Here is a 25,153-nt window from a genome sequence, read left to right as displayed (position 1 = left end):
AATCAGTCAATTTCCTAAAAATTCAGAAAATTTCTTTAACCATGAATAAATTAAAAAAATAAATAAAAACCAAATCTATAAACCCTGACGCAAACCAAATCCTCGACGAGATAACAGTTTTACTTCAAAAATACATACAAAATCAGCACTATTAAACAAATGAAAAATCAATTCATTCAGTGTCAACAAAAGGCCCTTTGTAAAAGAAAAGTCTTACAAGCCCTCCTGAAAGAGTGATGGAACTTGCCACATAGCCCCAGACAGGCTATTCCAGAGGGCTGGGCAACAGCCTGTGCCCATCAATAGGCCAAAAGCATTAACTGCCAGAAAAATCCACAAGACACAGGTGAAATTAAGACTGTAAGAAGAGGCTTCTGGATCAGACCAGTGCTCCATCTAATCAAGTATCCTGTTTCACACAGTGGCCAACCAGTTGCCTTGGAGGGCAAACAGGGCATAAAAGCCAAGGCCCTCCCCTTGCGGCTGCCTCACAACACTGGTATTTAGAGGTCTGCTGCCTCTGGATATGGAGGCTCCCTTCAGTAGCCGTTGATGGACCTCTCCTCCATGAATCTGTCTAACTCCCTTTTAAAGATAATAGACTAATGGTCTTTCTTTTGCTGGCGGAACAGGGTGTTAGCAGTCAAGCCACATCCTCACACTATTAAAACAGCTTATGAATATGGACATATTGTAAGCCTTTTCCCCATATGCTTCGAGCACATGGCTCGTTGTCTGGCTAGGCAGAACAGTTCCCAACTCCAGCTGGAGATGGAAATTTACTGAAACGTGAGTAATGAGGCAGGACTGGCTAGCAGTCCCACACCCCAGAGATGTGCATAAATGTAATGATAAAAGGTCTTCTTGGAGTTCCTGAATTAATTATCCACACCTGCCGATCTTCCCCCTATCTCTTTCGTAATCGGAGTTCATCAGGGACCTGATAAACTCTTCTCTTCCGCTAATCACAGGTCATCAATCACTTCTCTTACCATTAGTTATACTCAGGAAGGTATAATCAAACCTTTCCTATTTTTTGTCTCACCTCCAGAGACAGCCATTAAGCTATTGTTTTTGGGCAGAAGACACAATCCTGCCCCAGGGCATGTTCCCCAGTATAATTGGACTGGCCTGCTAAGTGTGTGTGTGTGTGTCCTGGGATCCTATGTACTCCCACAGATACATGTCTGAGTCTCCTTCCTCTTGCCACGTAGCGCTGGTCGCTCAGCCTTTACTGTTTTTTTTTTTATAATATTTTTATTTTTTATTAACTACATTAACTAACAATACAAAGGGAAGAAAGGGAACAAGGGGAGGAAGGAAAAAAAAACACAACAACTACAACATGTAACAACTATGCTACACAAAATGTTTTCCCTTCATACTGCCATTATTCAAAAGTTAAAGCTTTATGTTATATTGATGGAGTGGTTGACCTTACTAAATGCAAATTACAATTTAAATTCAAATTAAATTTTCCTTCCCCTCCTGGGTCCCGGACGCAATTCTCTCTGAGCAACTGCAGCCGCAGTGCTCGTTTCCTCCCCCCCCCTCAGACTTCTCCTTTTCATCTTGCTTGGTGCACTGAAATTCCGGATTTTTATCCTCAAAATCCCTTAGTTGATCTTCTGATAATATCTTGAAAGCTTGATCTTTGTGACTGAACCAGATTCCTTCCGGAAATAACCATTTGTACTTTATTCCACGTTCTCTCAGAAGAGCTGCGAACTTTTTATACTTAAAACGTCTTTTCCGAACTAGAAATGGGACGTCTTTCAGTATCTTAACTTTATTACCCAAAAAGTCCAAATCTGCATTGTATGAATTATATAGGATAGTGTCCCGGATCCTCTTAGATGACAAATCAATGATGATCTCGCGAGGCAGCTGACGCTTCATTGCATATTTTGAAGTAGCCCGACGGACTTCCAAAATGGCGCTTTTTACTTCTTCTTTAGTTGCCCTCGCGGGTGTCGCCAGTAGTTCCGAGACCAGACCCCGTAAATCCTCATTTTCCTCCTCTTTCACATTCTGGAGGCGCAAAATTGTCTGTGTTCGTTCCACTTGTAGCCCGATCAGCTGGTTCTCCACCAGCTTAAGCTCTTTACTCGTAGCCTTCACGAGTGACGCACTTTCCCGAGCAGACTTCTTTGCCCCCCCGCTGCTTCCTTAATGGTTTTCACTTCGCTCTCAATTAAGCCCACCCTTTGATCTGTTTCGTTCAGCTTGTCAACAAAGGTTTTTATGGCTTCACCAACCGCCCTCCGCACTACTTCCTCCAACGACTCTCCCTTCAGGGCAGCCGAAACTGACTTGCCCAGAGCGGGACTTTGTTTTTTCGTTGCCATTTTAGGGGGGGGGGGAAACCGCCAACCAGATTCTGAAACTCAGCGAAGGGGAAGAACGAGCCTTCTTAGCTTCAGATCCCACCACTCCTTCGCGTGCGCTTGTAGTAACAGAAGGGATTCGCTTACTTGCAGGCTTTCGCCTAATTCTGCTCTTTGCCGTTTTCCATGGCCCGGCAGCACTCGAGGCGCCGCGCACGTCTGCCGGCCTCCGTAGGGACAAACGGGCAATTAACCCCCCGCATTGATTCCGGGGGGCTCTTCCCGCAGCGTCCTGGACCCAGCCTCCCTCACTGGGAGTTTTGGGGGCTAATCTTCGCAGATCAGCCGCCCGGACAGGGTGCTCGGGCGCTTCCTCTCGGACCTGCGAAGAGGAGCGTCCGACATGGCTGAGAAAACGAAACTGAATCCGCTCAGCCTTTACTGTTTATGGACATCCTCTATCTTCTGGACTGGTAAATATCACTCAGCTTGTTATGTGTGATTTCCTGAGTGTTTGCTTTTAAGGCTGTTTTAATAAAACTATTCCTGTTGAACGCCTGACTGGTTTTTCAGAGAGTTCTCTAAGGGAACAATCCTGGTATTCATAAGTGGAGATCCTGCTACTTACCCCCTCTTGCTGCTTCTCCTTGTACACTAATTCTCCCAGCTCACAAGGAGACACACACACACACACCCATTTCGGGTGACAAGGAAATGAAGGGGACTTGTCAGTGAGCACCTGTGCTATCAGTTCCTATTATCTGACCTTACTTACATAGCACAAGTAATTTTATTTTAAAGAAGGCTGAATTCATTTGAAAAGCAGTTTTGGTTATGCTAAAATTTAGCTTTACTTCATTGTGAAAACTCCCTGGTTGTAGTTCACTGCTTCTGAGAGTGAAAGGGGAAGATAAAGTATATCTCATCCAAATGGTACAATGAAATTGTAATTTTTCTTCATATGCTGTGGCAGATGTTTTGATTTATAAAAGTACAATAAATTTAATTCTGTGATGCAGTCTTTGAATTTGATGTCTGACAGTCATAGGAAAAAATTAAACATGTTTATTTGTAGCCATAGACAACTTTATTTGTACTTCTGCAGTGTCACTGATTTTCACTGTAGGTTTTTTTTGGTAAAGTAGTGATGGATGTGAAAAGCAGCATTTCAAAAACTAATATATCTTTCTGCAAGTTAAACATGTATAATCTACTATTATGTCTATTAATCTTAAAAAGTTTGATTTACAGCAAGCAGTGACAAGAAGATTATTCAGCCTGGAAAAAGTATGAACATTTTGTGCAATCCTTACAACAGATCTCATGCTGAGATTGATTTGCCTACACTTTGAGTTTATTTGGGAAAGGGGCATCATTCAGTGTATAAAGCCATGATTATACACACTGGATTTAATTATGTTCCATAATGTAAAATGTCTTATGCTTTTAAATTGTTTTTATTTATGTGTATTTTAGTTTTGATTTTAATTGTTTTAATAATGTGTGTTTTGCTGGTTTTAATGGTTTTTAAGATGTGATCTTATTATGTATGTTTAATTTATAAGCTGCCTTCATGGCCCTGAAGGGGACAGAGAGAGATAAATTCTGAAAACAAATACATGAATATCTGGCATGGAATTTGGAAAGATTTTTGAGTTGTGTGTATGGCAAGCTTTGAAAAGAACAGTTTGCAGATCATCTAGTGAAAGTTTAGAAACCTACGGAAGACTTGAATAGGAGAATTATCTTGCCCATTGGGAAAGTTGCTCACATCTAGATAAATGATATTGGCTTATTAAAAATACCATGTGATGTGGCCAGACACTTCCATCTAAGGACATATTTTATTCCATTTCTAGTTGCTTGCTGGTTCATGGGAAGTGGTAGAACTCCTATAAGTCACAGGATAGACTTCAGAGTATTATTTGACTAATCCTAGAGGTTAGGAAAGAAAAAGTATAGTTTCTTTCCATAGTATTCTCTAGAATCAGCAAAACAACTTGCTTGGCAGATGAAACATAATGAAATATAGGAAACTAACACACTCCTGAAGGTAGAGATGGTAGCGTGGAAAGAATTGGAAGCAGCAGGAATTCATGTTAAGTTTTCTGGGCTCATAGTAAGTGTGTCCTTTAAAAAATGCAGATGGGATGGCAGCAACCAATGAAGTTATTTGATATTAAGGTGCCAGAACTCAAATCTGCCATGTAATTCTATTTTTCCTCACTGATTTCTCCTCCTCTACCCCCTTTAGGATCTGCAACTGGCACAGTTCCTTCCACTGTCTTGTCTTATTCTGACTATATCTCTCGCCCGGAAGACCATGTGAGCCTCATTCGCTTTGATAAGGATGAGACAGAGAAAACTTGCCGTGTCATCATTATTGATGATTCACTTTATGAAGAAGATGAAACTTTTAATGTCACATTAAGTATGCCGATGGGTGGGCAAATCGGAGCAGAATTCCCCAGCACCAAAGTAATCATTCTGGCAGATGCAGATGATGGTGAGTAAATAAAATCATTAAGATTATTTGTTTGTTTGTTTGTTTATTATCCACGTTTCTCACTGAGATCCAAGGCAGATTGCAATAGTGCAAGTCAAAATAGAATATAATCAACAGTCAGGACATTCACTGAGCAGAGTACGATAACAAACAGCAGTTAAGACGTTCAGGGGAACAGATACAATAGGGAAGGAAATGGTAGCAGAAAATTTTAAAACATGCATAAAGCTGAGCACAGAGATGAAATCTGTCTGAAACAAATCATAACTAATTTCCATGGCATGTTTAGCAGCATAGAAACTCGCTAGCAGGCGATCAGCAGACAGTACCCAAATAGTGTAGTGTTTAGTGCTCTCTCTGAGCTGTTTTTTATGACACAGTCCTGTAATCTGGGCAGAAAGCTGTCCTGAATAGTTTAGTTTTGCATAGTTTGTGGAAAGGCAGGAGAGAGGGTGCTTTGTTGACCACCTCAGGCAGACCATTCCATAAAGTGGGGGCTACCACAGAGAAAGCATATGTGCGGGCAGCTGTTGATTTTGCCCAACTGCAGGGTGGTATCTGCAAAAGGCCCTAACCAGATGAGCAAAGCTGTCATGGTGGAACATAGGAGGAAAAGGTGGTTGTACAGATATGAGGGGCAGAGGCCATGAAGGGCTTTGAATGTGATCATCATGACCTTGAATGGAGCCCAGTAACTGATGAAAAGCCAAAGGAGTGACCGCAGAATGGGAAGGATAACAGATGTTTGTTAGTTTGTTGCATGAAAGATTTTTGCATGATTAAAAATAGTGTGTACACTTTTCTTTAGCCACCCATATTGGATGGGCTCTTTGTCATGTCTAGTGGTTAAAATTAGCTGCAGCATATTTCTTCTTTTAAAAAGGGTATGTATCTGAGAAACTTAGCAGGATCCATTAATTTTGGGCACTACTTAATTATAAGATCTAATAATATGACTGGTCCATGGCTTTGTTTAATAGCTCCTGTTCCATTGTTTCAGGACCCTCTGATGTTATAAATATGTCACAATTTCAAATTCAAAAGTAAATTTTTTTTAGAGTTGGGCTCTCAACTTCCTTTAGCAGTAGCAGTAGCAGTAGTAATTTGAGGCTAACTTATAGTAATATTGGTGTATATATAGTAATAGTATATTAGTACTTGTATAGTAATAGTATAGTAATAGTAATATTTTAAGGCAAACTTTCTGTGCACATAAATAAAAAGGTGCATGTTTTTGTTAAATGGCGATTTTGCTTTACATCTGAAAATAACATTTTGGTCAAATGTTGTTTGAATGCTCTTCAGAAGTTGAAGAATTCAGGACAGACAAGAGCAAAGGAATAGGCTGAAAGATAATATTTTGTTTTCCAGGGCAGAGAAAGGAAGAGAACTGGCCACTGAAATCCCAAAAGAGTAGAGTTAATCAAGCCATAATGGCCTTTTAACTAGACAGAACTTGTCTAAAAGCCATTATACTTTTCACTTGCATGACATCCTTCCTTCTTTATCCTATTTTGCTAACAGGAAAGGAGAATAAAGAGGGAATTAAGCCATTGTGAAAAGAAGAGAGTTATTTCCTTTCCCGTATTTTAAAGACCAGTGTTTTTGGTGGTTTTTTAAAGTTCCTGAAAGAAGTCCACTTGGCAACAATGGAGGAAGTTGCTTCCGATGCTGTGTACTAGCCTCAAAACTAATGGCATTAATGGCACATTAACCACTGTTCCGTAGTATGTTTCTTATCTCAACTCGCTTTGGCGTCAAGATAGTCTGCTTGTCTGACTTGAGCAGGGAGCTGTCTCTCTTAGATTTCAGCATGGGAACAGTGCAGTTGACCAATTGCGGTGGTGCAGTGTTTTGCTGGACTGGGGGAGGCCTTGCAAAAAAAGAAGCCTCTCATAACAATATGGCATTCACTTTTAGGGAAAGAATGTTCAAATGTGTTCTAAACTACTGTATTCTTAAGAAGCTGTTTGAATAAGATTTGTGTTGGGTGGAAATCTCTTGAGTGCGAGAAACTGCACATTATTCCAGTGAGTCTCCATGACACTGCAAAAAGAATTAAAAAGCTTCATGCATTTCATTAAATCCTCCTTTTAAGCAGAAGTTCAGGGGCTGTTTGGAATTTAGGTATGAGAAGCTGAACAATCCCTTTAACTAGGGTTGCTGGGTCCCTATAGATCCAGAGGAGATAGCTGTGTTAGTTTTTAGTCTCAAAATAATAAAGTCCAATAGCACCTTTAAGACTAACCAACTTTATTGTAGCATAAACTTTTGAGAACCACAGTTCTCTTCATCAGATACATGGCATCCCATGCATCTGATGAAGAAAACTGTGGTTCTCAAAAGCTTATGCTACAATAAAGTTGGTTAGTCTTAAAGGTGCTACTGGACTCTTTACTATTTTAGGTCCTTATACCTTCCTGGTCGTGTGCTCTCCCTTCATGCACACCTGTGTGATGACATCACTTCTGGAAGTGACATCATTGCACCAGCCACAGAGGCGCTCCTGTGCTCTGTGTGGGGCAGATTTGGTCCACTTGGGGCCAAAATTGGTCCCAAATGAAGTGTGGGAGCACTCCCGCAGCCAGCACAATGACACCCCTTCTGGAAGTGACATTGTCGCGCCCCCCCGGAAACAGACATGCTGTATGTGTTCCCAGGTGCCGGCCGGCGGTAGGTGACTTCCGGGGGTTTTCTGCAAACCATGCGCCAGTCGCTGGCAGATCGGCAGGCAAGGGGGCAAACCCCCTGGGAATCCTACCTTTAACTGGAAGTAGTCATTTTCATAGTAGTAGGCAAGTAATGGGCAAGCAGGAACAGGGCAGAGTCCCAAAGAATCCCCTTGGGTACTAGATCTAATACAACTATGCAGGTGTTTGGATTTTATAGATTAAGAGGTGGCACAGCTAAGAAGTTATTTTAAAACTCTTATGAAGAATTTAGGAAATGTTTGCTTCTATTTTACGTACTCTGTGTTTTTTTAAAAAGGTGCTTTAAAATAAGTGGTTTTATAGAAGCAAATGTCTCATTATACTAAGTGCTTCTCTTTAGGCTTGTCTCCTGCTACTAGTCAAGCAAACTGGAAAACACACACATTTCAAAGCAAGATCTGCAAACTTGGGATTTCATATGGTTTTAGCCAGGGACGGCTCTGAAAAAGCATGAGTGCAAGACTGTTGTATACCTCCCATCCATCACACAAAAAGTTTTACCTATGACTGGGCACCGCTACATGAATGCCTGATTGTGTAGAGTAAGAGTCCTTTGAGGGGGTGGAGAAATAAGCCAGACACTGGATCTCTATGCAGTTGCTTATTCTCTTGAAGGAATTCCCATTGAAAACTATTTGTGTAATGGGGAAGGGTTTGCACTGCCCTTACCTTATTCTATCTCAGCACTGTCCTGGGTTTAATGAAAGGTAGGTGCTTGCTTAACAATTTTTACATTGATTATGATGGCGATACTACACTTGTTAATACTCAAAGCAAAATTAAAAAGAAAACATTTTAAAATAATTTTTGCATATGTGTGTCTCTGAGGGGAGATCTCTACTTCTCAGTTCAGGTTTGAGATAGAAAAGATTGGTTGGCTTGCATCAGTAGGGAAGGGAAAGAGGAAATTGGGGGTGGGGGGGATGAATGCCCCCCATAAGTCCTTGCAAATCCCCCATTTGTTTTATTATAAAAGCAAGATGGGAAAACTGTTCTACATGCTCCAAACAAACAGACATTGCCATGAGAGAAATTGGTTATAAAAGCAGTTATATAGAGGGAGAACGAATTAATAGTGGCAAGTGAGATTTTAATGGCGTGATAATGGAGTGATAAATGAAAAGACAGAATGGTCTATATAGGGCACCCATTTTCCCTCCAGATATTTTAGTATTGGATAATAAAGAAGGAAATTACAGATTAGGATCAATTTAAAACAAGATTAGCAAGATTGTACGTGCTGTTCAGAACACCACAATTCATGCTCTAAAACAGGTTGTTTTTCTCTGCTCAGATACTATTTTACATATAAATGCTTCAAATATAGGAAGTAGGATTTTTGTGAACCATGCACTAATAACTGTAGAATAATAATTATTTTATAAGGTCATTGATTGAAATAATATTTTATTACAAATGAAAGAAAACATAAATAAAAAAACATAAATAGTATGATTTTGATTAGAAAGTTAACAGCTGGAAAACCTGGCAACAAGTGAAACACAAGCCAAGTAAGTGGGCAGACATTTTACATCTTTCTTTCTTTGATATAAAGATCTAGATAGTTTACCTACTGATAAGGTTATGATTATCTGTTAACTTCGCTAACATATCCTTTGTAAATCATAACCTTTGATTTCCTGTTTTAAAAAATTGCAATGCAATTCTGTCAGATGCTTTTTCAGCATCACAAAGATATCTTATCTGTGTCTTATATAGACGTGGGCACAAACAGCTTTACGAACGAAAAAAAACCACGAACAGGCCGCTCAGCTGCTCGCGAATGGGTCTGTTCATGATGCACCATTCCAGCTGAACAGGTGGTCGGCGTAAGCCTCGTTCGTTGCGCTCGGCCGCCATTCAGGAAGCTAGACACTCAGGCGCCTTCAATCAATTGCCTCAGCAACAGAGGGGGGGAGTGCCTGAACTCTGTTTGCACTCCCTCTGTCACCCCGGACACCCCAATCAAAGCCCAACTTAGCTTGATGGGCAGGTCTTCCATCCAAGCGTGGAGCTGCAAATTGGTTACAATTGGTAATGTGGGAGCAGACACCAGGGGGGAGGGAGGGAGGAGAGGGGTGTTCTATTGCCATGGGAACTCCAATCTCATCCCTGCAAACCCTGTTAGGCAGTTCTGACTGCCAACCACAGGCCTCCTGCATTTCTCAATAAGTCCTCAGCTTATAAAAGGGCACTGTGCTCCCAGTTCTGGTTTCACTTTCAGCAAGCAGTGGAATGGGACAGAGTTCTTAATAGCCTTTTGGGAGAGAGGGAGGGAGAGTGCATTGGAGCTGGGCTTTTTTCTGTGTGTGGTGGGTGGGATAGGGAGCTATCCTCTCTGGTTCCAGAGCTGCTGCCAGGCCCTGGAACCAAGCTCAGTGGGCACCTCGGCTGAGGGCTCACCCTGATTATTAGTGTCTGATCTGGTCAGGTCTCTGGGAGTGTTGGGCTAGGGCTCTACCCCCTCCCTCCGGGAATGTATAACTCCGAGATCCGTATTGCAATCTTGACCAAACTTGGGTGGTGGCTGGAGAAGAGCCTGCTGCACATTCCCTGTGAATATGGGCTCTCTAAGTGCTAAGGGGGCTGCTCTGACGCCGACGAACACCTAACACGTTCGGTAACAGGACATGTTCGGGTCCGGTCATCTGTTCATGTTCGTCATTGCAAACGAACACCGAACAGCCTGTTCAGGGTTTTTTTCCCCATTCGTGCCCATGTCTAGTCGTATATATCAGTGGCATAAATAATTCTCTGATCACATAAATACAGTTGTTCATCTGTTAGTAAAAAAAAGTGTCAACGCTTTTGTCGTTGGTTTCAAAAGCAGAGTTGGCCTATAAGATGGCAGTGTGACCAACTTTGATACCAATTTTCCACCTCTCTTGCCTCATTCTTCCCCTCTACCAATTACAGTTAGTCATGGTAGGGAAAGAAGAAAGCACCTTGTTTTTGCCTGTCTTATTTCCCCGTAAGGACCAATTGATGAATGTTGAGATAGTTAATAATAATATTTGATTTATATACCACCCTTCAGGACAATTTAATGCCCACTCAGAGCAGTTTACAAAGTATGTTATTATTATTATCCTCATAACAATCACCTGTGAGGTGGGTGGGGCTGAGAAAGCTCTGGGAGAGCTGTGACTGACCCTAGGTCATCCAGCTGGCTTCAAACAGAGGAGCTGGGAATCAAACCTGGTTCTCCAGATTAGAGTCCTGCTGTTCTTAACCACTACACCAAACTGGATTTATATTTATATCCTACTTTTCTCCCCATTAGGGACCCAAAGCAACTTACAACATCATTTCCCCCTCTTCCATTTTATTGTTGGCATAGGAAAAACATATGGGTTGAGAAAGAGTTAAAACACTCTTGCAGTTTACCATGACCCCAGTCTGAATCAAGCCCCTTCTTTATGGCTGCTCCATAGGGTCAAAAATATGGTGGAAGATCCACTAGTTCGACCTTTAATTAACTTGAGATAACTGGGAAAATACCAAAGTTTAAAGGTCTACTGGGAGATTTAAAAATGTATAAAGTACTTCTGTCAAAGATACATGGTATTGCAGGTGGCAAGTACAAGAGAAAATGAGGAAGAGAACTTCTGACTCATTTATTAGAGAAGGATTGGAAAATCATGATTCACAGAAACCCTAAATGAGGCAATTCACAGATGTTTCTGTAAAATAGTATAAGGTAGACTGGGAGTACACTCTTGTAAGACTTAAAAATAATACAGCTGCAAGCGACAAATATTGGAGTTGCCAGATTGAAATAGCCAGCATCTATATGACAGAACTATGAAAATTATGGAAGTCTTTTGGAAAGAAGTAGGAATAATAATAATGGAAATAACTGATAAAAAAATAACATTAATGCCTCAAGTAGTTCTCTTAAATGATGGCAGGAGAGATACCTAAAAAAGAAAACAACAAACTGGCAAGGAGCCTGATAACCACTGGTAAAATGTTTAAAGCAGATCTGTACAGTAGGAACCATGTACAGAAGAATTACTTAGCAAAGTCTGGCAAGTAATACTAATGTGTAAAATTATGGCAGTTGCGTTTTGGAGGAGAGTATGTAAATGGAAAAAATGGCAATTTATCTTTTTTTGTGCTTGTACAAATTCATTAGAGGAGTGCATGTGTGCACAGATTATATCAATGCTATAATGTTAAGAGTAGAAATGTGTTCCTCATGTTACTATGTGTTGGTGTAGTGGTTAAGAGTGCAGGACTCTAATCTGGAGAACCAGGTTTGATTCTTCACTCCTCCACTTGAAGCCAGCTGGGTGACCTTGGGTCAGTCACAACTTCTAGCTCTCTCACCTCCACCCACCTCACAGGGTGTTTTGTTGCGGGGATAATAATGGCATACTTTGTAAACCGCTCTGAGTGGGTGTTAAGTCATCCTGAAGGGTGGTATATAAATTGAATGTTGTTGTTGTTGTTGTTGTTGTAAAACAATTTTTACAAAACACAGCAAATCAGTATTTTTAAACTGCACTACATTAGAGAAATCTGTATTGTGGCTGCCTTCAACCTGGTGTTTATAAATCTTTCATTGGAGGGGAAATAAATTCAAATGTTATAATTAACAAATGTTCAGGTGTTAATAAAAGGATATATTGTGCAATTATTCCCATTCAAACACCCACCTATGGCTAAAAAAAAAATTGTTCTGAGAGAGGAGTCCTATCGTAATTCTGTGAGATCATTATCAGATACCTATCAGTTGTTCTCTCAACAATAAAGTAATTATACTTAGTATTTCCTTTCTGTAAATCTGGTATTAGAGCTTGAAAGAGATCGCATTAAATGGTAAAAACTTTAATAAAAATTAAGTGTATTGTGGTGCAGATTAAGCTGCCTGTGAATCTTGCAGTGTCTGAAATATCACATTGCTTAGCATATTTGGATATGCCTACTTTAGAAACCATATGCAGGAATTCAGGTCCAACATCTCTATCTGTTATTAACATTAGAGTGCCAATCTGGACTTGCCATTACTATTTGTCCTTCTGTCTAATCTTTATTTGGTGACAGAAATGAACTGGATACATTTGGCCACCCAAACATATGGGCTTTGAAGTATCTTTTCAAATGATCATTTTTGCCATGAGGGTAACATTCTTATTTTTCTCCACTGTACAGTGACCGTGTAAATTACTCCCAGGGTCTGAGAACTGGTTCCACAGCAGGCATCTCTGGGCTTTTACACATGTGATATTTTCATCCATTTGGCCCTATACTGTGTCGGATGTTTTTCTCATTTATGTACAGCATTTGATGCCGTCAGTGGTGATCTCGACCCTATATTGGGATTTCTCTGAATTTTCTGAATGCTGGTTTCTCCTGACTTTTCCCTCAATGTGAAAACATTTCCTGTTTGAGTCCTGTGCAAATGTTAACATTCGCTAGACCCACCTTTGCTCCTGTCCCCCGCCCTTTGCTACTCCTCTCCATTCTCCCCCCGCCCCATGGCTTCTTGAGAGTGCTCAGTCTGTCCACCCAGAGTAAAAAAGGCAAAATGGATTATCAAAGCTCAGCCCCTGTTCCACAAGGAGATCTCACAAGACTTCACAACAGATTCTCGCTTTAGGTGCCCAGGAAGATACTACCTTAATCTCTCAGAGCAAGATGGTTTTCGCCAGAACTGGTCTATGCTACAGTTGTGGGAGGAGAGAGAGGAGGAACAGTTCTCAGGCAGGATGTTGGCTATTGGTTGCTTTAGCAGTTTAACAATTATGCAAAACAAATGATGTGCAATGACGTAAGCATTTTCAGAGGATCTTTCATCCAGTCAGAGTATTTTCAGAGGATCTTTCTTCCAATCAAAGCTCTTTTTCCAGGATGGGGGTCTGCAGACAATTAATGTCAGAGAGAAATCCAACACAGAGACAGAGGTGCATAATGCATCAAACAAAAATGGGCCAAATAAATGAGCTTTCACTTCTGAAAAGATCAGGAGCAAGGTGAGAGTATGAAAAAAACAGCCAGAATGTAGGCCCACATCACAGGAGAGAAAGTGAGGGTTAAAGAAAAGGGAAAAGGCTATGTTATTGCTCTCAATAATTCACTTCTGTCATTTTCTCTAAGTGGGTTGACTCGAGAAAGTGGGTCAGAGGTAAATTCTGGTATGTTGGGAGTAATCTGGCACTTATTATTGAAAGACAAGCAGTGTGTGGAGGGGATCACTCCTTATGTGAGATGTTTCTCTTTGGGTATGTCTGTAATTTGAGCAGTAAGGGAAAACTAACTATGTGTGTTTATAAGATAAGCCTGCTGTGCAGTTTCCCAGCATTTTAAAAATTTATTAATTCTTTATTTTAAGGGCTGAATGTGCCCTGAAGAATCAACATTAAGTTTGCTTTGGTATCAAGCATTTTGTGAAATCAGGGGGAAACCAAGCCCTGACTGAGAAAAACCCTAATTTTCATGTATGTTCATATTCACTCTTTCTATTTCCAACCTAGCAGCTACAGTTTAAGGCAATAGAAGAAGGATGGAAATTCTGAATGGGAATTCAGCAAGCAGAGCTGAGAATGGTATAATTCAGTTCTCATTCTGTGGGTCAATGCTTAAAACTACTGAGAAACTCCAGATCTCTTGTGCTTATTCTCTCCCAGTTTGCCTGTAGGAGACAGCTCTTTCATCCGGTTGGCTACTGAGCTTCTCCTTCTGTGCCATTGCAGTAACCCATACAAAATTGGTCCCACCTACTCTTAGTGATATTTAATACTTAAGCCATTCCTTTTGAGTCCCTCTCCATACTTTAAGATGGAATCTGATAACCAAATTCAGAAATTAGTCTCTGATACAAACTGGTCCTGGATTTGTTGAGCAATTAAGCATCTTGAAGCCAGTGAAGAGAAGTGTGGGTTTAGGAGACTGAAAGGAAGGGGTAAACATTCCTGCTAAAAAAATTCCTCTGCATCTCCCCCCACCCTACCCAACCCACAGATCTTGAAGCCCAGCTGCCAAAAGCATAACTATGACTGTGCAAAGATCTTCATGCACTCCTTCATGCAAAAATGGCAGATGCTCGGATGAGGGTAAAGATAGAGTAAATTTCAAACCAAAGCCCGAGTTCCAAAAACTTTGAGAAACTCAGTCCAATTAGTCCTTTGTATCCTGGTGATTTAAAAATGTTTTTGTGATGTTGCAGGGGTAGGAACCTAAATGTGTATTTATGTTTCATATATGAGAAAACTTAAACTCCACAAATTTCAAAAGGTAATCAGCACACTTGACTAACATCACAGGTAGTGTTTAAGTCCAGCCTATAGTGTTGTTCACCTTTTTTTTTATAAAGAGAAAAGCAGTATAGCCAGGTGGTCAAGACAAAAAGCCAGTCCTTTGATCTTCTCTTTTGACATGCAGCTGAACAATAAGGGTTCTGTAACAGGCCTTGGTCATACACTAGTAAGCGCTAGGTTCTGTATCATTTTCCTATTATACAGAAGCATGCTGTCTCATCATGTGTAACTGAACAAAGGATCCAGTTGTAAAGTAATGAGCTTTGAAGACAAAGATGCAAACAACTTGTGATTTTATAAGGAAATGGAAATCTTGCCTTGGTTCTTTACAGGAATGTTTAAGTGGCATGGCAGGTAGAACAAGTTTCAAGACCAGTTTGTGTTTGTAAATAAGCGACAAAATGAAGGGGTTATCCAGCTTGGACAAACACTTTAAATGTACTTTAAGACAATCACAAGTAGGTTTTAAATTTAATGTTTGCCTAAAACATGTTGTAGCTATAAAGAATTAGATATTTTTTATTTTTTTATTTATTTATTTTCTATTTTTATTCCGCCCTCCCCACATTTCCAGCAGGCTCAGGGTGGATTACAAGGTACATAAAGGTTAAAATAAATAAAACAATTATTGTAATTTAACGATTCTAAAAACAGCTCATTTACACAATTAAAATGCAATTATAAATTATAAATATCAGCATAGCGGCACAAAATTCAACTGATCAAAAATTTAAAAAGGTGATGAATGGGGTTTTAAGGGATCAAAGGATTCCAGACACTTGGAGTGAAGCGAACATATCATTGATCCCAAAAGAGGGCCAAGACCTGACTAACGTGAAAAATTATAGACCTATATCGCTACTCAATAATGACTATAAAATTTTTGCGAAGATATTGGCGGAGAGATTGAAGGGGTGGCTCTCGGAAGTTATAGAGGAGGAACAAGCAGGCTTTTTGCCAGACAGACAAATAAGAGACAATTTAAGGACAGTGATCAATGCTATTGAATACTATGACAAGCGTTGTGACAAAGAGGTTGGTTTCTTCTTTGTAGACGCTGAAAAAGCGTTTGACAATTTAAACTGGGACTTTATGTTTGCCACTATGGAAAAGCTACAATTGGGAGAAAGATTCATCAGAGCAATTAAGGAAATTTACAGAGACCAGACTGCAGCAATTGTGGTGAATGATGAATTGACCAAGAAATTGACGATAAGTAAAGGAACAAGACAAGGTTGCCCGTTATCTCCATTGTTGTTCATTTTAGTATTGGAGATTCTGATGATACAAATACGTCAAGATGAGGAAATTTGTGGAATAAAAATAAAGGACTATTCATATAAGGTCAGAGCATTTGCGGATGACATAATGTTAATTGTAGAGGACCCATTGGAGAACATGCCAAGAGTGATAGATAAGATCAAGGAGTTTGGAGACTTGGCAGGTTTTTATATTAACAAAAAGAAGTCAAAGATATTATGTAAAAATATGACCAAGCAGAAACAACAATTATTAACGGAAACAACGGACTGTGAAGTAGCAAGTAAAGTGAAATATTTGGGAGTCGAATTAACTGCAAAGAACATAGATCTATTCAAAAACAATTATGAAAAACTATGGACTCAGATAGAGAGAGACTTGATTAAATGGAATAGACTGAATTTGTCATGGTTGGGCAGGATTGCAGCAGTTAAGATGAATGTGTTACCAAGAGTAATGCTTTTGCTACAGACAATACCAATCATCAGAGACTCTAAACAATTTGAAAAATGGCAGAGGAAAATATCAGATTTTGTTTGGGCAGGCAAGAAGCCTCGAGTGAAAGTGAAAGTTTTACAAGATGTAAAGGAAAGAGGCGGAATGCAACTGCCCAATCTGAGACTTTATCATGATGCAATCTGCCTAGTTTGGTTGAAAGAATGGATGACATTAAAGAACAAGAAACTACTAGCCCTAGAGGGATATAAAAAAATATTTGGATGGCACGCATATTTATGGCATGACAAAGTAAAGGTCAACTCGATGTTCCTGCATCACTTTGTACGGAGAAGTCTATACATAATCTGGAAGAAGTACAGAATTTATCTACAAGAAGGAACTCGCTTGTGGGTGGTTCCGTATGAGGTGATAGACCCGAGAGCTGTTGATAATGAACAACAATGTTTAACGTACAAAGAAATAACCAAAACTGAAGCATCCAAACTCAGAATAAAGACACAAGAGGAACTATCACCTAACTACGACTGGTTCCAGTATAGACAGATCAGAGACTTATATAATTCGGACAATGTAAAGGGAGGTATACGAATAGAGAACTCGGAACTAGAGCAGACCCTTCTTAAAGAAGATAAGAAAAGAATATCCAAGGTATACCAAGTGCTGCTGAAGTGGTATACCGAGGATGAGATAGTTAAAACACAAATGGTGAAATGGGCTATAAACTTTAATAAAGAAATAACAATGGAGGCATGGGAATACTTGTGGAAAACCACAATGAAGACAACGACATGTACTAATATCAAAGAGAACATCTACAAAATGATCTATCGTTGGTACATGACACCAAAGAAGATTGCGCTAGGGAATTCGAATACTTCTAATAAATGCTGGAAATGTAAGAAGCATGAGGGCTCCCTCTATCATATGTGGTGGTCGTGTGAGGTAGCTAGGCAGTACTGGGGGGAAATAATAAGAGAAATGAGTGAAATTTTACAATTTCAAATTAATAAGAACCCAGAACTCCTGCTACTGAACTTGGGAATGGAGGGAATTCCAGCCCAATACAGGACGTTGATATTTTATATGACAGCAGCAGCTAGACTTTTGTATGCGCAAAAATGGAAAGTACAAGAAGTGCCAACTATTGAAGATTGGATTTACAAATTGCTGTATATGGCTGAAATGGATAAGATGACAAGAAAACTGAGAGATCTGGACTCAGGGCAGTTCAACACAGACTGGGAGAAGCTGAAACAACACCTGGAGAAGAAATGGGAGGTGGGAGGAAAACTGTGGCAGTTTGAGAACTACTGAAGCACTGAAGTAGAGGGGGGAGACTTTACCGGGGGGAGAAGAGATAAATGTGAATTAATAAGCAGTCAGATTAATAGATTGATATATATATAGATATATATAGGTTAACAAACAGAACATAGATAGAAAATAATTAACTATAAGGATTAAATATAAGGATTGATTAACTAACAATATTTTCTTTTTTTTTGGTAAGTTTTGTACCAAACTGAATGTCTGAAGATATAGATGAGTCAAATTGATTGACTACGTGATGAGAGATATATAGAATTATTACAAAAAGATAGAATGAGTAATATATAGAGAATAAGTCAAATTGTTTGATATAAATGAATGTATGATCTATATGGTTTATGATATATAGAAATATTTGAAATTGAAAAATGGGATAAATTGTTTATTTAAGATGGAAACAAAGATTTACAGTTTGGGCATACAATGTTAAAAATAGTTAAGGATGTACTGCTTAGAATAATGGAGAATATATATTTGTTTTAGATAGAGGAAGCTAATAAAAGTAAGGGAAAGGGGACAAAGGGTTGGAAAGCTGTTGGAAGTCAACAAAAAGGGGGGGAAAGGGAGGGGGTTAGAGATGAAAAAATTGGGGAAAATTGAATGTAAATGTAAAAATAATGGATTCTAACCCAATAAAAAAATTTTTCAAAAAAAAAAAATTTAAAACGCTTAAGGCAGTTTGAAGGGCCCTGTGGCTTGCAAGCGTCAGGTCCCTTTAAACTATCAGCTGGCAGGCGTCAAGAGGGATCCCCCCCCCCGCTGCCTGCCAGCTGATAGTTTAAAGGGATCTGCTGCTTGCAAGCAGTTTTAAACTGCCCCCTTACGACCCAAATGAACCAGTAGACCAGTTTGTGGAAGATCTTGGAAATGAGCTTCCACGAATCACTGGTTCGCAAACCGGCCTGGTTCATGTGTTTTTTTGGGTCGTAAATCGATTTGTGCCCATATCTAGTTGGGAGAGGGGGCAGAATTCCCTTTTCTTTCAGTTGAACAGTCGGATTTGTTTATGATTATGCAAAAAACTGAAAATGTTGCTTTGCAGAAAAGAAAATCAAGCCAAGTATTCTTAACATAATTCCACAGTTCAAATTATTTTGCTGTTTTGCTTTTGCTTGGCAAAGATGCAAAAAAGAAGAATAAGGAAAAGATATTTCCTTCTCCATAAGGATTGTCGCTTTAACTAAACTGGTTATGTATAGCCATTCAGATAAGAAGATATTTTAGATGGGCCTCTATTTTCCTCCGGTTATTAGTGGGTTCCACCTCAAAGATTGTTTAGGTCCACCTAGCAAGAATGGATTATATTTCAAGGACATGTGGTCAAATCCTTGTAATAACTGAGGTGTGACAATTAGAGTCATGTTCTTCTGGTCATGTCTTTTGTAGTCTCCTAATTAATTTTTAATGTCTGGTGCATGGTAAGAGCACATGTATTTAATTAACATACAGATGATATTATAACATTTCTTTGGTACTACTCACATTATTTTCTGTGCATCAGATAACACACTGTGATTTGCAGAGTTTGTGCTCAAACTGTCAAGTGCTGCCATTGTCCAGCCTCCTTTTTTAATGGCATTTTGCTTGGGATTTATGTCAGTCCCATTGAAAGTAATGGATAATGCACAGGGGCTAAGTTGTGATGGACTTCATCCATTTATTGCTACTGAAGACACGTAGTAAAAGAAACTGTTATTTTCTTCACTAGGGCCGATTCCAGACGACTAACCTTAAATCGCTCCATGCCGCCCTCTTATTTATTTATTTATTTATTTATTCAATTTATATACCGCCCATCCCAGGGGCTCTGGGCGGTGAACAGTTAAAATTGATAAAAACAAAACTAAAATCAATATACAAATAATAAAACAAATTAACAAGGTGCAGTGGTGGGGAGAACCTTCCCCACCCCAAAGGTGGGAGGCCGACATGGCACCGCCCCCTTCAATCACCAAACGCCTGGCGGAACAGCTCTGTCTTACAGGCCCGGCGGAACAATAATATGTCCCGCTGGGCCCGGGTTTCCATTGACAGAGCGTTCCACCAGGCTGGGGCCAGGACTGAAAAAGCCCTGGCCCTGGTTGAAGCGAGGCGGGCTTCCTTAGGGCCGGGGACCACAAGTAAATATTTATTCGCTGATCGGAGCGATCTCCGGGGAACGTACAGGGAGAGGCGGTCCCGAAGATATGCCGGTCCCAACCCACTCAGGGCTTTAAAGGTAAGAACCAACACTTTGAACCTGATTCGGAATTCAACTGGAAGCCAGTGCAGCTGGCGCAGGACAGGTGTGATGTGTGACTGGTAAGGTATACCAGTCAGGACCCGTGCCGCCGCATTCTGGACCAGTTGTAGTTTCCGGATCAGGCCCAGGGGTAGCCCAGCGTAGAGTGAGTTACAGTAATCTAGCCTGGAGGTGACCGTTGCATGGATCACTGTAGCCAGGTCCTGGGGCGTCAGGTAGGGGGCAAGTTGCCTGATCTGACGAAGATGGAAAAATGCAGACTTGGCAACCGCCGTGACCTGGGCCTCCATCGATAGGGAGGCATCCAGGAGCACACCCAGACTCTTTACCACTGGCAAAGTTGCCAGTGGTGTCCCATCGAGGGCAGGGAGCTGGATCCCAACATCTGGCAGCCCCCGTCCCAGCTGCAGGACCTCCGTCTTCACTGGGTTCAATTTCAGCCTGCTCTGTTTCAACCATGCCGTCACAGCCTCCAAAGCTCTGGCCAGATTGTCTGGGGCCGTGTCTGGCCGGCCGTCCATCAACAGAAAAAGTTGGGTGTCATCCGCGTATTGATGACAACCCAGCCCAAACCTCCGCACCAACTGGGCGAGGGGGCGCATATAGATGTTAAATAACATTGGGGAGAGTATCGCCCCTTGGGGAACCCTGCACACCAAAGGGTGACGGGCCGATAGATCTCCCCCGAGCGCCACCCTCTGTCCCCGACCCTGGAGAAAGGAGACCAGCCACTGTAAGACTGTCCCCCTAATCCCCACGTCGGCAAGGCGGCTGGCCAACAAATCATAGTCAACCGTGTCAAACGCTGCTGTGAGATCAAGTAACACAAGCAGCGCTGACCCGCCTCGGTCCAGATGCCTGCGAAGGTCGTCTGTGAGGGCAACCAAGGCTGTCTCCGTCCCATGGCCAGGATGGAAGCCAGACTGGAATGGGTCCAGGACTAGAGCATCATTCAGGAATTCCTGCAGTTGTACCGCCACCGCCCGCTCAATCACCTTGCCCAGGAACGGGAGGTTCGACACTGGGCGGTAACTGGACGGGTCAGTGGGGTCCAAAGATGGTTTTTTCAGGAGGGGCCGCACTACCGCCTCCTTTAACACTCCTGGAAAAACCCCAGAGCTCAGGGAGATGTTAACAACGGCCTCCAGATGGTCCCGTAGCCTCTCCGAGCTGGCCTTCACCAGCCAGGATGGGCAGGGGTCCAGAGGACAGGTGGTTGGCCTCATCCCCTGCAGGATCCTGTCCACATCGTCCTGAGAGAGCAGGCTGAAATGGTCTAATACGGACCCAGAAGACGGCCAAGGGGTCTCCAGTTCCCTTACTGTATCAACAGTGGGTGGCAGGCCACGGCGAAGGGACAAGATTTTACCCGCAAAATAGCTCGCAAAAGCCTCGCAGCCAATAGTTGAATTAAGAATTTGGTGGTCTCCCTGAGAGAGGGAGACCAAGGACCGAACTGTTTGAAATAATTGAGCCGGGCGTGAGCTAGCGGATGCAATGGAAGCAGCAAAGAAATCCCTCTTTGCTGCTTTCACTGCCACCTCATAGGCTTTCATAAACGTCCTATAAGATGTTCTTGCCTCTTCGTCACGCCCCCGCCTCCACACTCGCTCTAGTCGTCTCAGAGACCGCTTCATCTGGCGAAGCTCCTCGGTAAACCAAGGAGCTACCCGTTTGCGGGCTCGGAGAGGACGGCAGGGGGCAATAGCGTCGATGGCTTCGGAAAGACGGCCATGCCAATCATCCACCAGCTCATCTAACGTACTGCCAGGGGGCATCGGATCCCGCAGAGCCGCCTGGAAACCAATTGGATCCATAAGCCTCCGCGGGCGAGCGTAAATCCGCTCACCGCCCACCCGGGAAAGGAGCGGCATGCTCAGACGAGCCTTCAGAACAAAGTGATCTGACCATGGCACTGCATCATAGGCATCCAAGACCACCATCATCCCTGCCCCAAAAATCAAATCCAGCGTGTGACCTGCTTGATGTGTGGGAGCCGAAACAAACTGGGAGAGTCCTAGGGCCGCCATGGAGGACACCAGGTCAATGGCCTGCATGGAGGCATCGTCGTCAGCATGGACGTTGAAATCCCCGAGAACCAAAAGTTTCGGGAATTCCAAGGCCCAGCTGGCCACTGCCTCCAAGAGACCAGACAGGGAAGATGCAGGTGCAGTAGGCGGTCGGTACACCACGCATATTGCCAACCTCTCCTCGGCGTCCAACACTAGGCCCACACAATCAATGCCAGTAATTTTTGGGGTGGGGAGTGGTCTGAAGGAGAAAGACTCCCGAATGAGCAAAGCCACGCCTCCCCCCCCGACCACTTGTCTGGGACTGGTGGAGGACCGTATAACCTGGGGGGGCTAGTTCTTTCAAAGCGACCGTCTCGCCCTCCCTCACCCATGTCTCGGTCACGCAAGCCAGGTCCACATTCAATGCTGCAAGATAATCTTGCAGCGTTTTGGTCTTATTATTTATGGACCTGGCATTGCACAGCGCCAGTGTCGGAGAGTGGTTTAATATCCTAGCCCCACAACAGGTATATCTTGGGATGGGACGCAGATTGGAAGGGCACCGAGCCCTACCATGTCTCAATGCCCTTCCCTTCCATAATCTGCTCCCACCACCATACCTCCCGCGTCCCCGGATCACTGGGATCCCCGACCCCAAGCCGGCCTCCTCACCAATGAACATAGTGCTAACCCACCACCCTCACAAAATCAACAGCCCACCAACTATCACAGACTAAGCTATCAAACATACACAAAACCCCAATACCCTACCAAATTAACAACATAGACTACAGTAACTAACACACATAGTATAAAAACAATAAACAGTAACAAGGCGAGCAGTCCCCTAGCAGCAGTCTTATAGGCTGGAGCAACAAGGGGCGGGGCCGGGCAGATGGAAAGCCCAGCCCTTGATGGAAGCAGCTCCCTTGGCAGCAGCAGCAGCAGCAGTGCAGGCTACAACAACCTTTGTAGGCTGGAGCAACAAGGGGCGGGGCCAGGCAGATGGAAAGCCCAGCCCTTGATGGAGGCAGCTCCCTTGGCAGCAGCAGCAGCAGCAGTGCAGGCTACAACAGCCTTTGTAGGCTGGAGCAACAAGGGGACGCGCAAAAGTCGCGCGAGGAAACGCGATATTTCGCATTTTCCCCGTCGCGATCCGGAAGAGGGCGGCATGGAGCGATTTAAGGTTAGTCGTCTGGAATCGGCCCAAGTCTCATTCATAGAAGCAAGTTCACTAGACAAAAGAAATGTTCATAATTAATTAGTATTTAGTTCTTTTTTTTAAAAGTTCTGTCTTAGAAATTCATGGAACCATTTTAATGGTACATTTATTTTCCGTGATACAGAACTAGAACTGCAGAAGGCTGTAAACCATCTCTATCCATCTTTCCAGAGCCTGGTGAGGAAACAAATGAGATTTGTAGTATATCTTTCAGAGCTGGAATCAAAACATATGAGTCCGTGTGATAGGGTTGCCAGGTCCACTTACCCTTCCAGTGAGAGGGGGGACCAGCACTCACCTTTTTGCTGCTCTTCCTGCAGGCACAAGGCGTGCACATGCTCCTGGGCCTGTGCAATTACATCACTTCCAGGAAATGACATCATTTTGCAGGCCCAGGAGTGCGTGCATGCTACTCAGCGGGCCAATTTGGGACCCAAATGGGCCTGATTTGGCTCCTGGGATGACGTCAATCCTGGGAGTGATGTTGTTGTGCCGCCCCAAGAGCACGCCCAGGAGACTTGTTCCCCCACCTTCCTCCACCCTCAATCCGCCAGGTGAGCGGTGGCTGGGGGTCAAGGGTGGAAGCGGGAAATCCCATTCCCCCAACAGAAGTCCTGTGATCTCTACCCTGTGATGACTACTATTCCGAGGCCTTGCACCTCTCAGTATACCACTCTGTGTCTCACATCCTTTACCTTTCTTCTAAGCCGTTTGGAAGCCTCCAGTTAAGCAGATTGCACATGACTGGGCAAATCTCTAAATGGACACAACACAACCAAAAAGTTGCATTTAACCTCTTGCCCATGTGGCTGAATTATTTAGACACACCTCTGACCATATTGAATCTGTTATAGACATGGCTCCTACAACAACTGGGAGAACATTTAAATAGCATATCTGTCTGGACTCATGCAGGAAACTTGGCAGTCTGTAGAGACAGTACAAGTAGTTACCAGTTTTAGAAGGTAATATCTTTTTAATTATGGATGCTAGATAGAAAAATCTAGCTAGGAGAGAAGTCCTGTGAATATTTTTCCTGTCCCATTCAATATGCATCTTCATTTTCCTGCTTGGGTTATTAGTTTTTTTGCAGGTACTTTTGTGTACCACAACAACTACCCTCTACTTGTGTCACAATATGGACTGGTGTATATCTGTAAGGAGAAGCTAGTGGTCTTTGGACAAGGTATGACTATGACCACCTGTGTTTCTTTCATGACACCCTGGAGTTTGAGCAGTATGAAGCTAGATATGATCAATTTCTTTGCATTTATGGAAGATGTTATTTGCTTCATTCACATGTAGCTCTAAATATGGGTTGATATATGAGTAATACTCAGGTTCATATGCTACCTTTCCCTCTTCTGTGTAGATACTCGGTGGGATTAGACTTGCCACCACCACCTCCACCCCCCAACTGCCATTCCTCGGCCCACTCACCTGGCTGTTGGGGGTGAAGGCATGGGGTGAGAAGTGTATGCACTCCCATGCTCCCCCTTCGCACTGGAAAATGATGTCATTTTCCAGCATGATGGGGGATCTGCAGGTGATACTGAAGCTCAGTTAGTTAAAAATTACCTGTTTGAAGTAGGGTTCCCATCCCCCTGCTCGGGGCGGGGGATCTCCCAATCCCACCCTCCCTCCCCTGAGCCTGCTTACCTGGCCAGTGGGGGGGGGGTGCGTTCCCTGGGGAGCCCCCTCCCCGGGTGGTGCCATACACCCCTGGGCACGGGGCTCACTCCCACACCGCAAGAGCAGGCGGCGGCAGAGAGAGAGCAGGTGGCGGTTGCAAGAGCACACCACTCTTACTGCCGCGGCTGCGG

General features: G+C 42.6%; 1 protein-coding gene across 1 annotated transcript in view; it reads left to right on the top strand.

The window, feature by feature from the left end:
- Nucleotides 1-25,153, top strand: part of FREM3 (FRAS1 related extracellular matrix 3) — a 118,331-nt gene that overhangs the window by 51,272 nt on the left and 41,906 nt on the right. Inside the window, exon 6 of the mRNA XM_054989922.1 lies at nucleotides 4,582-4,833. Within this exon, the coding sequence (XP_054845897.1) occupies nucleotides 4,582-4,833 (252 nt within the window). The remainder of the gene's footprint in view (nucleotides 1-4,581; nucleotides 4,834-25,153) is intronic.

This window comes from Eublepharis macularius, chromosome 10 (assembly GCF_028583425.1).
Source record: "Eublepharis macularius isolate TG4126 chromosome 10, MPM_Emac_v1.0, whole genome shotgun sequence".
Classification (NCBI taxonomy): domain Eukaryota; kingdom Metazoa; phylum Chordata; class Lepidosauria; order Squamata; family Eublepharidae; genus Eublepharis; species Eublepharis macularius.
This window is presented reverse-complemented; position numbering and strand designations above follow the sequence as displayed.